At 41.8% G+C, this 16,297-nt stretch overlaps 1 protein-coding gene across 1 annotated transcript; it reads left to right on the top strand.

Annotated features, from left to right (window-relative positions):
• Positions 1–2,506: 2,506 nt before the first annotated feature.
• On the top strand, positions 2,507–14,208 carry valopa (vertebrate ancient long opsin a; the record flags this gene model as incomplete). Its single annotated transcript, XM_084076407.1, has 5 exons — positions 2,507–2,623; positions 5,578–5,788; positions 8,498–8,615; positions 9,780–10,013; positions 13,972–14,208. Exons 1-5 carry the CDS (start codon positions 2,596–2,598, stop codon positions 14,206–14,208), a joined length of 828 nt encoding a protein of 275 aa, XP_083932533.1. The 5' UTR covers positions 2,507–2,595.
• Positions 14,209–16,297: the final 2,089 nt, after the last annotated feature.

Below are 16,297 nucleotides of genomic sequence, written 5' to 3'. Positions count from 1 at the left end.
GCTGCCCTCCCACACAGTGAAATGTTGGTTGAGGTTCTCCAGGGTCATCTTCAACCCCTCTGTCAGACTGGTCCCATCTGACACACACACACACACACACCTTTTATTATACTCACTACATGAATTCTTTAACGCAACCCTAACCCAAAAATAGAACAGCATCCATAGAACCCTCACACACACACACACACACACACACACACACACACACACACACACACACACACACACACACACACACACACACACACACACACACACACACACACACACACACACACACACACACACACACACACACCTATAGCACACAGCAATGCACCACGAGGAAGTTTTGGAACTACTCTTACCCGCCTATGAGCACTCATCCTGTGCATAGAAGCCACCAAAAAAAGCAGATCTACAAACCCACGTGTGGCCCTTAACTAATGAAATATTAACTTTGGTCAAGTAGTGATTTCATCATTAATTAACAGGAATTAATGAGGAATTAATGATAAATTGATGGTGGATTTATATGAGTTAATCATTAATTAAGTGTTAATTAACGTACTATTGTCAAATTAACATAATCATTTTGATATCTTGATAAATAACTTTGACTATGGTCTATTCCAGGGGTAGGTAACCACTATAGCGTGAGCACTAGCATAAGAGAGGTCTTTCTTTTAAAATTAAATATAAAAAGTTTAGTCAGTTAAATTTAGTCCCCTCACATCTATATACAAATTACATCCTGCACATAATTCTACATTCATTCAAACTGACAAGTCTGACTGGGGAGGGAGTCTGGGAGATAGGTGGGATATTGCTCTGAGTCTAATGAGCATACATCCTGATGTGAAAGAAAATATTTCTAAGGAAGAAGAAGGGAAAAAATATGGTTGTTATGCATAGCCTATATGGACAATCAAAATCAGCTAGAAATATAACTAAATATAAGGTGTCATAATTCCACTTAATGTTGATATGGCACACTGACTATAAGAACATGAAAACATGGCACTTCATGTTAAAAAGGTTGCCGACCCCATGTCTATTCAATTAGACTTATCCAGCTTATCCATCATCGGTCTATTGGAGAGAGAATTCGATGCCCAGCCCCAATTGCCTAATTGGTCCTATTGGAGCGCGCACCGCGGATGAAAGCAGTGCTGTCCTTGTTGCGCGGAGCAGCAAGCAGAACATTGGGAGGATGCTGTTTGCGTTTCCTCCAGGGCAGGAGTGATGCTCGAGTTGTAGCAAGTCGTTGGTCGTCTATATAAGAGCTTACATGATGCTGCTGCGGTCATTTTTTACCCCTGTTGCTGGCGTCGCTTTTCAAGACATCACTTCTGCCACTATTTTATTAGCAGATGCAGAAGACTCGCCCTGCCACCCGATGAACTTATAACACCAACGTGTTGGGCGCTTGGCGCGCAGCGTGCGCTTGGCTGACATACTATGTAGCTATTGAAAGAGAAGTCACAACAACCTCAAGGAATACGTAACAAAGTAGCCACCGGTGAGATAGACTTCTACCTGTTCGCGATCATCGGTGTCAAGGACTATTCCAAAGGGTAACCTGAAGACTCGCCCCAAAACACGCTCGCCCCCATTTTTCTTGCGGACCAGCGGTTCTTGTATTTGTTATTACTGAGGATAAGGTTAGAAAGAAGTTTAGGGATAGGCATAGTTTTACTGAGGTTGTAAGTTTAGGAATAAGGTTAGGTTTTGGCAACGTTTTACTGAGGTTACGTTTAGGAATAAGTTCAGGTTTAGGCATAGTTTACTGAGGTTACGTTTAGGAATAAGGATAGGTTTAGGCAACGTTTTACTGAGGTTACGTTTAGGAATAAGTTCAGGTTTAGGGATAGTTTACTGAGGTTACGTTTAGGAATAAGGATAGGTTTAGGCATATTTTACTGAGGTTACGTTTAGGAATAAGTTCAGGTTTAGGCATATTTTACTGAGGTTACGTTCAGGAATAAGGTTAGGTTTAGGCATAGTTTACTGAGGTTACATTTAGGAATAAGGTTAGGTTTTTAGGCATATTTTACTGAGGTTACATTTAGGCATAGTTTGCTGAGGTTACATTTAGGAATAAGGTTAGATTTATAGGCATAGTTTACTGAGGTTACGTTTAGGAATACCAGGTGGCGACCGTTCCGAGGTCGCCGGATTTGCCCCGGGGCGACTGTGTTTTGGGGCAAGCGTTTTTGGTATTCTTCCCAAAGTAAGTGAATGATGAGAAGTAGAGCATGGACATGGACAATGGATGATTCGAGACTTCCAGTCAATGGGCTGTCAATGTCATCGTACACCGAGGCAGCGGAGCTCCCCCCCGATGACCCGTTCACCGGGCCGGTTCGGGACATCGCACCGTGGAACTTCACGGTCCTGGCCGTGCTGATGTTCGTGGTGACAACGCTGTCCCTGGGCGAGAATTTCATTGTCATGTTTGTCACGTTCAAGTTCAAGCAGCTCAGGCAACCCCTCAATTACATTATAGTTAACTTGGCCATCGCCGACTTTCTCGTCTCTCTCACCGGAGGAGTTATAAGTTTCCTGACAAACACCAGGGGTTATTTCTTTCTCGGGAGATGGGCGTGCGTGATGGAGGGCTTTGCCGTTACTTATTTCGGTAAGTCTAGAAGTGTATATTAGTCTGCCTATAACTACTGGTTTACAGATGTCTCTCTAAGTCAGGGGTCTTCAACAGGGGGTCCCTAGGGGGTCCTCAGAGTTAGGCTATTACAGGGGGCCACCAAATCTTTTTGTGATAGGCTCTATTCACAGCAGCCATATTATGGAGACATTCACAGACAGGTGTTACCAATGATACTAATGAAGACTCTGTTCCATTCTGGTCAAACAGAGGCAGGGTGCTGATATTGTGCATGTTGGCTCACTGGAAACACTCTGTTACACCAGTGGGTCTACAGTTGGGCTCCAGGGACCCTCATGGGCTTCCAAATGGCCCCTTACGGGTGTGTAACTCTGAGAGTGTACAAATGGAACCAAATGGACCCGTAAGGGTCCATTTGGTTCCAGAGTGGTTCCAGAGTGGTTCCAGAGTTATGGGGGTCGTGGAAACCACTGTGCTACACTAAATGGAACAGAGCCTTCATTAGTATCATTGGTAACACCGTTGAAGGAAGTGATAATATGGCTGCTGTGCATAGAACCTATTGGAACTTTTTTTTTAATATTTACATTAACCACTTCAACCTATAATAGCATCCATATTCTGGGGGGAACATGCAGTAAATAGCTCATCTACAAGTTTGTAGATCTGCTATTTTTGGCGAAGAGGTTTGATGTAGAGGGGGGAAAAGAACAGACTAAGTACAGAGCCAAAAGTAAAGTTTACTAGAGGGCTTAAGTGGTTCATTGTCTGAAAATACAGAATAACATGAACCCAACATATTAATCAAACAAACAAAAAAAAACATTCATTTTGTCAAACAATTCTATGCAGCCATCTATGAAATCTATGAAAAGTTTTAATCTATAACAAAATGTATACAATATGTAGTGGGGTGGTCCCTGCTTCATCTCTGTCTCTCAGCTGAGGGGTCCTTGGGCTGAAAAAACGTTGAAGACCCCTGCTCTGCTGGGGTGCCTGTGCACATTAACCTCTACAACTGCAGGTGTCAGTGTTGGAGCTTTTTGCCTCGCAAACAGTAGGCTAATTGATATAAACCATTACGTGCGTCTCAGTCAGTCAGTCAGTCAGTCTCCCATCTTATTTGAATAAAAAAAATAGACCTACATTTTTGTGTAGGATGTTATTTGATAAAAAATAATAGAACTATATAATATAAAGAAGAACTATATTCTAATTAGCCTATTATATAGTCTAAGACAGGGGTCGGCAACCTTTTTGACATGAGTGCCATGTTTTCATTTTCTTGATAGTCAGTGTGCCATATCAACATCAAGTTTAATTATGACACCATTTCAAATATAAAATATTTCCAACTGATTTTGATTGTCTATAGGCTATACATAACCTTTATTATGTTTTCTTCTTCTTCTTTAGAAATATTTTCTTTCACATCAGGATGTAATGATCATTAGATTCAGAGCAATAACCCACCTATCTCCCAGACTCCCTCCCCAGTCAGAGGAGTTTGAATGAATGTAGAATTATGTGCAGGATGTAATTTGTTTATAGACCTAATTAAACTGACTAAACCTTTTTTTGAATATTTCATTTTAAAAGAAAAGTCCTCTCTCTCACACATGCCAGTGCTCACCCTCCCCTCTGCCAATGTTGGCAGTTGTGCCAACATTGCACCCCTGACAGAGGTCTGCAACCTTTTTGACATGAACATGTTTTCATTGTCTTAGTCAGTGTTTGCCATATCAACATTAAGTTAAATTATGACACCATATCAAAATGTAACATTTCCAACTGATTTTGATTGTCCATAGGCTATACACAACAACCTTCTTTAGAAATATTTCTTATACATCAGGATGTAATGATCATTAGATTCAGAGCAATAACCCACCTATCTAAGACTCCCTCGACAGTCAGAGTTAGGAGTTTGAATGAATGTAGAATTATGTGCAGGATGTAATTTGTATAGATGTGAGGGGACTTAATTTAACTGACTGAACTTTTTTGGAATATCTCATTTTAAAAGAAAAAAACTCTCTCTCACACTTATGCCAGTGCTCACCCTCCCATGTGCCAACTGCCAAGGTTGCCTACCCCTGGTCTAGGACATCGTATGGCGCAACCACCTGTTGACCCTCTATTTAACTTGTGAAACCACACTAGGCCAATGGGTTTCGTCATGGTAGGAGCTCATTAATGTTCAATCATTAGCTAAATCATAATAAATCAAAAGTAGGCCCTATGTTTGATGCAGGACAGAATGTCAATTTAGAACAAATAAGTAAATTACACAAAGGAAAGATTCAGGGCATTCAGTAGGGGGGATCATAAAACAATGAATCTAGTTAGCTTCCTTGTCTCTTTTCACTGAAAAACAGACACTACAGTGTTCAAGACTCAGTCCAAAAGCCATGCTTGCAGTGGAGTCAGGACTCTCCCTCTGTGTCTGTCTGAGATTGTGGCTTTGAAAAGGTTTTAATGAGTTTGACTGAATTGAACATCCTAGTCTCCACCCCTCTATTTTGTCCTCTCCTGAGAGCCTCAAAGGAAGTAATTAACCGGGCTGAGGGTGAGTTATTATCGTAATTAAAATCTTTTTTTAGTCCATTAGGAGGCAGCTCCTGCATCATTAAACTATTTTAGGAAATGACACCTTCCAATTTGGGCTACCTGCAAATTAACGGCTTAAATATCACCATTGATAGTATTGTGAAACACCAAGACATACCCATAGGGAATCATTTGTCCTGGGTAGTTTCTTATACTCTGTTGAGAAATACTATAGCCTACTATATTTATTGCACCACAATCTCTGATAACAGCAAAATAGTTATATTTAGCAAAACTGTAAAAATCCCAGTAAGGTCTAGAGTTCAATGAACACTCTTTTGCTCAGAATTGATGTACTAACCCTAAGGCCAATCCCACTCTGCCACATGTTGAATGCCAGCTCGTCCCGTTTCTCTTAGGAATTGTGGCCCTGTGGTCCTTGACCGTCTTGTCCTTTGAGCGCTTCTTTGTGATCTGCCGGCCCCTTGGGAATATCCGTTTGCGGGGGAAGCACGCAACACTGGGCCTGCTGTTCGTCTGGTCCTTCTCCTTCATCTGGACATTTCCTCCCGTATTGGGCTGGAACAGCTATACTGTCAGCAAGATCGGCACCACCTGTGAACCTAACTGGTGAGACATTTCTCCGTTTTAATGTTAAAAAGGAGACATACAGTACTAGTTGGTATGGCTTGTTTTCCGCCTTCAGATTATGAAACCAGCTAATTTCATAGGCCAAAGTAAATTCAACACCAATTGAAGCAAACAAAAATACTAAAAATGGCCTTCCAGGATAGAATATGCAATTACTCCTTATTAAGACAAATTCATCTAATACACCAGCTAGAGGAAAGTGATCACACGCAGTAAACTAATTAAACACTGCTCCACAATCTAGTAAACAGACTGCTTAAACCTGTATAAATACAATACATCCAAATATCTGATATTCTATTCTACAGTGAGTGACACACATACAGCTACATTTGAGCCATAGAGACACTTTCTGTATGAGTGTTTGTAGAGGTCAAGAAAGGTCAAGAAAGATGTAGGCTTTAATCTTGGTCCTTATGGGGTGCCATCTAGATAATGCTATTTAACAACCATAATCAAAGCCACGCACATTATGGTTATTATGGCTAACCCTTTCCCCCTCTGTAAGGAACACTTTGCTCCGATGAAGGTGAGTGAATGAGTCAGACAATACGATTATGAAACCGCTTTCAAGGAGACACATAGTAAATGGACATCCTAATCCACCTCTATCTGCACACAGCTTGTGTTCTGTCAGAAAACATTTGGTCATGTCTGCCTTCTCAGCAGGCACCCTGACTACACAGGTGTGGTGTGGCACAGAGGCTTGACATGTGGTTAGGAATAATGCATTAACAAAAAAACTCAGTTATGCTCAAACGCTCTTCGTCACTTAATGCTCTGGGACAGTTTCCTTCCAGTGATCCTGAAGCGTCTAGTTTGAGGGAGGTAAACTGGCACAATCGACTGATAACTAAGCAGAGCAGTGTTTTCTCTGAGTTCCATGCAGGTGCTAATGAAATATCCCATCAATGCCGATTCCCAAATATTGTATATTATGTATATTGTGAACACACAGAGAACATGTTAACTCCACACAAAAAGGACCCAGTCGGACTCGAACCAAGGACCTTCTTGCTGTGAGTCAACAGTGCTGACCAATAAACAATCCTCTCTGCTGATATCATGCAAGTCGGACTAATGCATTAGAGACCATGACAACCAAATCCGGCGAACAAATATTGTGTCCCTCTTCCATTTTACCTGGAGGACCACATATACTGGATAAGGTGCAGACCACAAAATAAAAGCTGGTTCCTGTGGTGGGTTGTCCCTATACACGAATCCACGGAGCGCTGCCCTGCGCGCAGCCATTGCTGCGGTGTCAACGCTCCGCGGACGCGACACCACGGCAATGGCCGCCTACAGGCAGCTACAGGCAGCGCGTCTGTGGATTCGTCTATAGGTAATAGGTAAATGTGAGGAACAAAAGGAGAAGGTGTGACTGATTCACAAACAGATGGCTGTGCCAGTCAGAGGGCTTGGGCTTGGCTAGACTACACCGTAACATTTGTTCTCTCATAACTGCCTTTTCAATATTTCCCAATTACAACTGATTGGAACTCCTGTGGGCTACGGCAGTGGTTCTCAACCAGTGGTCCTTGAGGGGGTTCCAGGGGATCCCCAGCCAAATTAATAGTTAGGAACCAAATTGACCCTTATGTGTCTGTAACTCTGAGTGTGTACAAATGGAACGGGTCCATTTGTACACACTCAGATTTAAATGAACACTAATGATGATGATACTACAGTGTAGACTGGGACCCCCAACAAATCAAAATGGTTGAGTCCATGGCAGATCTTTTCAAATGGGGGTCCGTGGGCTAATATGTGTCAATTTGGGGGTCCTGGGGGAAAAAGGTTGAAAACCACTGGGCTACGGTATTCTGTACGATCTTTGTTAGAAAGTGAGTGCTAATCATCTCAAGTCATATATAAGTTTGCTTTGAAATCAGGATTTACTGTATATTCCACGGAATGGGTGGGAAAAACTTTGACAGGGAAAGTGAAGGATGTAACATTCCTCAACAAGAGCTGACAAGGTGAGCATGGTACTGGCTCAGTGACCACGCATAGCTGACTGCAGCGGTTCATGGAAGCTCCCAGGTGTGAAAGTGTGTGTCTGCAGGAAAGTCAAGCTTAAAGAGTGCTGCTAAAAGAGAGCATACTGTACATATCACACTCTGGATAGATAAAGGGTAAACACTCAAATACAGATATTTATACATAGACAAACATGTAGGGACACACATGAAGGCATGCACGGTAGCAGTCTGTATACATGGTAGTTAGGCTACTCCGCATAATCCAGGGCCATAATTTATTTGAAAGCAGCAGGTGCTAGAAATGCAGACCATTTATCCTCATGAGAATTACACATGATTCAGGCCTGTGGAATTTCCTTTCTGACATTAAATTGGGCTCAAATTGAGCCCTTTATTGAAATGTGATCTGACGTTTCACATCAAATCAGCAATGGAAGTTGTTAAGGGTGTTGATGGAAAATGTCTGAATGCCAATCCAGTAATGCTTTGATTGATATTCAAAGGAAAATGTACTTTGTAATTTATACTTTTGAATAACTCCAGTACTATGGTACTGTAACTCAAGTACATACAGTGTTTGACTGAACAAATGTCACTTGTAGTTGAGTAATATTTGACCATAATATTTGAGTACCTTGTCTACCCACTGGTTGCTTGTAATTTTGTTCATGGTACTGTAAACATTCTTTCCACCTATGACCAGGTACTCGACTGATGCTATAGATCACAGCTACATCATCACTTTCTTCTCCACTTGTTTCATTCTGCCTCTGGGAGTGATCATTTTTTGCTATGGAAAGCTGATACGGAAGCTCAGAAAGGTAAGGGCAGCCTAACACAAGAATAAACTACAGTACATACTATTTACATGAATTTCAAAGTGTATGGAGTATGATTCACTGTTTGTCTGATAACAGGAAATGTAGCTGTATCTGCTTCACAGTCCTGCATCGCAGATTTCTGTCGAACAGGGTGTAATTCCATCATTTAACAACTTTCAACCTGCCGTCCCTATTTTGGGCATTATAGGCGAACACTTTTCAAAACATGAATTTTCGCTGAAAAATAAAAATAAAGTTTTTTTTACATTTTTTAAATTATATATCTATCACCCTAACCTAACCCTAACCCTAAAATCGAAATAAAGTAACAAAAAACGGGGGGAAAAGTTTTTTTTTTTTGGGCCAAAAATGTTTTAAATTGTTTTTTGGCCAAGTCTACACTTGCAACCACACGTAACTTCTACTTTATTCTTCTTATTCCTCGTCTTTGTATTGGTATTGTTTGTGTTGGAGCGCCTCAGTGCGGCTGCAGAGTTCATGTGCAACCTCTTCCAGAGAGAGATAGAGACACTAGAAACTCTGCTGGAGACACAAAACAAACTGTGTAGACTTGGCCCTTTGAAATAAAATGTATTTTGGGCCAAAAAAAAAAAAAAGTTTTCTTTTTTTTTTGCATTAGTCGACTGCCAGTCGACTATTGGCATTTAGTCGCCAATTAGATTCGACTAAACAAATCCTTAGTCGGGGAAAGGCCTACTAAATGCTAAAAAAAAAAAAAGTTATAACAAATAATAATAGTTTTATCCCTTATTTGTCACATATGTGACTATTATGGGCTTTTTGAGTAATGGGGTACTACTGGCGAGAGTGCCGATAAACGGGCGGGCTGGGACCAAAATCCAGCTCTGGCATTTTGGTCCGAACCGGCGCACCGCCCCCGGACCGTTTTGCCAACGGGAGGGGTTTTGTCAACGGGGGGGGGGGGGGGGGGGGGGTCCCTGCCGATAAACAATGCGGCCCCCCTGCCGATAAAAAATGCGGCCCCCCAGAGTGATTGAGGAAATTTTGTGGCCCTCACCATCTACAAAGTTGCCCACCCCTGCCTAAAGGTATAGAGCGGCTAGCGCCGCTAAAAATTGATTATAAATGATTTTTCATAACCGATTAAATTGATTAGTTCGGTAAACTGTTGCACCCTTACAGGTATCTCATGGCCGTTTGGCCACTGCCAGGAAGCCAGAGCGTCAGGTGACCCGCATGGTGGTGGTGATGATCGTAGCATTTATGGTGGGCTGGACGCCGTATGCAGCCTTCTCCATTGTTGTGACGATCTGTCCAACCATCTACCTGGACCCCAGGCTGGCTGCCATCCCTGCATTCTTCTCCAAGACAGCAGCTGTATACAACCCAATCATCTACGTCTTCATGAACAAACAGGTAGCTTTTTTGTTTGTTTGGAAGACCTTATTAATCCCGTAGGTGAAATTGCTTTCAGTTTAGTTGAGGTGCCTCAACTAATAAACTATGTATGTTTTGGAAAATCTACTGCTCTAGCTCACTTTTTAATGCTTACAGAACTACTCCAGAACTTAACACATTGGCTCATTTGGCTGCCAATTATTTCAGATTTTTTGCTGTAGAAAACATATCTCCTTGGTCTTTGGGTAAAAAAAAAAAACAAAAAAACGCAGATCTGCGTCTTTGGCAACCAAGTGATGGTATTCAATAGAACGCAGATCTGCGTTTTTGGCTGCCAATGTGTACACCCACAACAGTTACGGTTCTTTCTTTTCAACAGTTGGAAGGTCAGATCAGATCAAATCAAATCAGGTCTAGCTTTATTTGTATAAAACTATATGTTGTCGCCGTCGGGCGGGAACCAGCCAACTCCATTTTCAGCTTTTTCTTTTTTTCCCATAAATCAACGCTATTGAACACACTTTCTGTGTGTTGGTAAAAAAAATATTCAACCACCCAACTCCACCCCCTCTCCACTGCGTGCCTCAGTGCACACAGAGTACAGAGCTGCTGTGGAGCGGAAGATTTTTTTTCCCCGTAGCCTTTTAAAAGTAACTATGCAGTGTACCTGTTTATCAAAGTAGCACTGACGCTAATGTTATGAAAACAATTAATTATATTTCTAAAATCTATGTAGTGTTTTCTGAGGAGAGCAATGTGACAAGAAATTAGTTCATAGCATTTCTCTCGCTAGTTCTACTGAAACTGCAACTCTGTGAAACCCTCTTTGCAGAAGTAATTGTAATATTTAAAGTCCTGCTTAACATTGTAGGCCTATAAGCAGTGTCATGAAGCATCAGGGCATTCATTCACGCGTTGTGATACATTGCGAGCTTGGAGATCCATTGTCAGCGGTTCTTATCAATGATGTACAAAACCTCCTAACTCCACTTGAGCTGGATTGGGGTAAAGTGGTGATAATATAATGACACATGCAAGTATCTGACAATATATAAAGTCACAATGCCAACTTTGATGAGGCAGTATTGCTTTGTTTAAAAAATATAAGGTTTTCTGAAAAGAATATTTTGTTTTTCCCTGAAAAAATGAACATTTTGGAGTTAGCTGGTTTCTGCCCGACAGCAGAGATATATATATAGTATAACAAAAATATCAAGTGTGCTTTACATATAAACACAAACAAAATCATTCAAATTCAGTCAGTTGCATCCTTCCATGATGAATAAAGCAAGTTGTAATGTCAATATGTTCAACAATAATTGATCCTATTGACCTTGACATCACACATTGTACCATTATGTCAGATATTGATCTAATATATGACGTTTTGTGACCTTTGATGATGATACAGTGTATTGAGTCATTGCAGACAGGAGTGGCATACAGTATACGTACACACAGACAGCCTCATTACAATAGATTCACTATCACTTTGTGGCTCAACTAAAATTCTTCAAAGGAAATCAGTTCCAAGCAAATCAAGCAATAATAATAATAATAATGATAATCTCCCCCCAAAAAGGGCATATGCATGGCATGCATACCAAACCACTGAAGGCCATCTGCCCTTATGCACACTGTACTGTACTGTACTGTACTGTCTGAACTCTCTGCACATATTGTACTCGAATTTGTCCAACATTTGACCAACATAAAAATACAAATTTCTGCAGGACTTATTGAAGTTTAAGCATAGATAATTACACTAAAACAGTACATAACAGATCGTTAGATAATGCTACCATGGGCCCAGTGGATGTTAATGAAATATGTTGGGCTAAACATATAGCCACACCTTCTGATGTTTTACATGTAATAAACAATAACTCTGCTCCTGCCTGCGGTGTGCCATGTTCAGCCTGGATGGAAAGACCCCCCATCCTCCTTTTGTTGTTGGGTGTTAGCCTGTCTCTCAATAATGCATGGTGTATGAATAAATGAAATATGAAATCGAGAGTGTACCATTGTCTAGGCCTGGTTCTATTAAGAAAACATATCGGCCTCCTCCTGGTGTGCCATTGCCACTAGATTTGCAATTATAAAATGGTATTGCTTTTTAAGCCTTTACCTTGTTTGGTATTGCCCCTCTCTCAGTGCAGCTTATATTAGAGGCTTCCAAAACTTTTCATATGTAAGACCCACCAAAAAACATACATCATAGGCCACAACTCTAATTTCAAGGAACCTCAAAAACGTTATTGTTATTTGTAATAAAGCTGCATAATAGTTTCTAGGAGAGTAAAAACTCTGCTCAGAACGCATAATGCCATTGATCTTAGTGAGCAAACATTTTTTACCTGTTTCAAAACACTCAGGCAGTGGATGGGGGGGGGGGTCCCCCAGATGATTACCTTAATGTGCAACATTGTTTTCTTACTCAACAGTAAACAAACCAACATAAAGTGTAAGTGTATACAGGGTATCTGCCCATTTCTAAAGTGACAATATAATGACTTTTAAGACCTTTTAAAAGACTTAGGGCCCTATTTTGCGCCAAAGTTGCTATATCCACTATTTGGGGATTTAGCATGGCTGAAGGGGCGTTCCCATGCAAAGGTTGCTATCTTCCAACACCAGCCTTATCCCTAAAACACCTGCGCTACCTGTTACATTATGCATAGGTGTGGTTTGGGCGTTACATTAATAAAACCAATCACCGTGCCAAATACCATTGCCTTTAAGAGAAGACTGTGCAAGCCATTTTCCCTAGTGCAATCTTGCGCTCCCTCCCTCTCTGCCCATGGAAGAGCGACGTTGCCTTGAAATCAAATTATATTTGATACACAGAATTATCACTCACAAATTGCTGGTTATAGAGAACTTTAAATCAGAGCAATCTGCTTGTGTTCTCGATTAATTAAACAACATGGTCTGGTGTGGTTATAGCAAACTCAGATCAAACAACATTGTATATGTCTTTGATAAGCTTAACTGGCAACTGCTGATAAAAACTCAATGCATTGACACAAGGAATTAACAGTCACAGTTGTACGCCTGGCATGACTCCCGACCTTTCCATTGCAGGAGCGCTCTTCCAAACAGATTTGGCATATCGGGTGGTTTTGGAATCCGCTATGCACTTTCCCATATGTGTGTGGGCATTGGGCAAGATAGCAATTTTTAGGGATAGTGCAACAACACGCCCAAGGCCACACCTCCTGTCGCAAATAACGGAGTCGGCATAATGTGTAACGGGTAGCTCGGCCGTAAGATGCCGTTTGGGGACAGCCCCAGCTGTTGTGTGTAATTCACGGGTAGCAGGTAGTGACAAGGGATAGTGCAGGACAGAAAATAGGGCCCATAGTGCTTACAGAGACATCAGATCAAAGACTATTGCGCTATGCCATGTTAGCCTGGTAGTGATAGAAGCTCAAACTATTTGTCAATGAACCCTACTGCTATCTGCACCAGAGACACCCCCAATCAGTTGCTATTACTTTCCTAAATTGCTAATCATTCCACTGCAAAGCCTCTAACCAGCATGGATTGTAAATGACAGGTGGTCCTTTTTCATGGAATCAGTTGCACAGTCCTGCTTGCGTCATCAAATTGAGCCATCAAATTGTCATGGTCAGTTCTGACAACAACAGATTTGAGACTCAGTCTCCAGTGTGGTTCAAAGCGTTCTGCTATCAGATACTGTAGCTTAAACTGAGGCAAGATCATGTAGTTGCCCATGGCTGGAGATGGAGACTGCCTCCCATCTTCATCTGGGATCATCACACGCAGCCTGCATGTCCATCTAAATGCCCCAGTTCGGGGGGTGTGCTTATCATGAAAATGGGTCAGCCAGCACAGCTGCTTTAAGAGCAAGCATTGCTTTCCCCTGACTGTAAAAGTCAATTGACTTTAAGTACTTACTGAATGTGCCCCTGATGTTTCTCCCTATTTATGGTTGTCTTTGATCTATGTCCAGTTCAGGAAGTGCCTGATCCAGCACTTCACCGGCATTGGGATCATACCAGAGAGCAATGTGAACCCGACCTCCGACCGACCTGGGATAACAGCGGAGAGCCAGACAGGTGAAATGTCAGCCATTGCCGCTCGCATCCCAATGGCCGCCCCCACCTCACCCAAGTCGGAGGATCCACACAGCGACTGCAGCACCTTTGCTCAGCTTCCCATCCCAGAGAACAAAGTGTGTCCTATGTAACAGTGTTTACAGTACCATTTTCTCACTGTGCTTCTACCCTGTCTATCACACTCCATATTATACCTTTTTGTATCCTGCTTATGGTTCAAGAGTATTTGGACAGCTCTTTGGATGACAAGTGACACTGGAATTTTAAAGGTTAAGAGCAGATGGTTTGGTTTAATTTGAAAGTTGAAAATTATAAGCACTTTCTCTGTGTATGTGTTGTGGAGCCCTGTTTCGGGGTGCCAAGTGTATCCCAAACAGTGTAGTATTATAGGCATTTCAGTAATACAAAACTCTAAAAGAAGACTAATCAAACAACACTCCGCCCGGCGCAAAGCGGCACTAACGGGAGCGCACATTACTGCCATCTTCCGACCGGCGCAGGTGTTATGACCCTGTAGTCTAAATAGAAAATGATCTTACGCCTATTTAGAACTCATGGGTATGTCTCAAAATGAGGTGTGATCTGGCGCCATCAGGGCATCTTATGCCCGGAGTGTTTAGACCAGCAAAAAGCTAACATTTCCTTGCTATTCACCTTATTCCTGGCCATGCCCACCGTGGCCGTCGTCAGGTAGGGGAGTAGGGGGAGTGGGGAGCCCCATATCAGGGTGTTTCTTGTTTACCAGTGTTGCCATGTCTGCTTATAATAAGCGACTTTGGGCTTGTTTTTAAAGTGTAGTTGCTTATTTGGGCTTGCTTCCTAATGTTTTTTAAACCAGTGGTTCCCACATTTTTCATGTCAAGGACCCCAGATTAATATGTATTTGTCCGCGGGCCCCAATCTGAAAATATGTTGTGCCAGGGACCCCCACACAAGATTTGTGATCTTAAAAAATATTTGAGAAAATAGCACATCTACAAGCTCACAACGTATCGCGATGTGATGCGTTGTGAGCTTGTAAATCTGCTATATTCCAATAGCCGTTGTAAAGTCTTGAAACTTGAAAAATCTGGCAATAGACTGATTACCTGCATTACACCTGCTGCCTATTAGGGTGTGACCAGATATTGAATGAAGCAGCAGAAAGGGCAATGGCGCTGCCCTGGAGAAGGGCCAAGAATAAGGTGAAAGCATTGTTGGGATTAAGATGCACCTAATAGGTGGTTCACAATGCACGCAAACGTATTGCAATCGAAGTCCATCCGATTTCAACGCAACTATTTATAATTTAGGCATTTAGCAGACGCTCTTATCCAGAGTGACTTACAATAAGCATTAAGCAAGTGTAGTGCACCAGACAAGACCCGGACAAAACAGCTCTGATTCTTGCTGAGTGGGAGACTGGGGTTAGATCCCAGCTCGGTTCTAAATCACTACATCTGACTTAGTGGGCAGGACATGGAGGAGGTTCTTGCATGAGGGACTCAGGGACATGAAGGATGTGCATCGTTGTGCGCATTGTGAGTGGCGTGAAGCGTGAAGTGCGCAGACTTCACGCTTGTCTCCGTAGCTACAGTAAGAGCATAATATCCAAATGGGGATCCCGGGGCGCACAGAGCATGTTCCTGTCATGCTCTATGCTTTAATATGCAGTTTAAAGACAAGCTGCAAGGAGAGAGGGAGGGAGAGAATAAATGCATTTATTCAACACTTTATAACTGATAGAATATCTCTTCATAATTTCTCTCATCCTGTAAGAATGTCGTGAACCATATTGCGTCCTGGTTTTTCTTATCTGTTGGCTCAATGAACAGCAGTTAACAGTCGTATATATAAAGCTCCTCAAGGAAGCACATGACACATGTCTTTGTCATGCTTTAATTGGTGGTTTAAATAAAGAACAACATAACTGAGAACGAGCGAGTGATTATTAAGTTGATATGTCAAGATAGCACAGATGTGTTTACAGCTAGATGGTCCCACATTTAAAATTTTCCACTACAGAAATGTTTTGCTTCTCCTCCAATCCGTTATATAAGTGTGCCTATAGCTGAAGCGCAGCTCTCTTAAAGGGAATGGGAATTGACACTCTGATTGGTTTAATTAATTTAACACCCAAAACACACCCATAACTAATTTAGAGGCTTAATACCACCCACCGTGCGCTGTTCATATTTGTCTAACTAGAAAAATTGATGTGGACACATCTCGGCACAGTTA

Source organism: Gymnoscopelus microlampas, assembly GCF_963454915.1.
Source record: "Gymnoscopelus microlampas genome assembly, chromosome: 13".
Classification (NCBI taxonomy): Eukaryota; Metazoa; Chordata; class Actinopteri; order Myctophiformes; family Myctophidae; genus Gymnoscopelus; species Gymnoscopelus microlampas.
The sequence above is the reverse complement of the archived record's forward strand: the minus strand, read 5'-3'. Positions and strand labels throughout refer to the sequence as shown.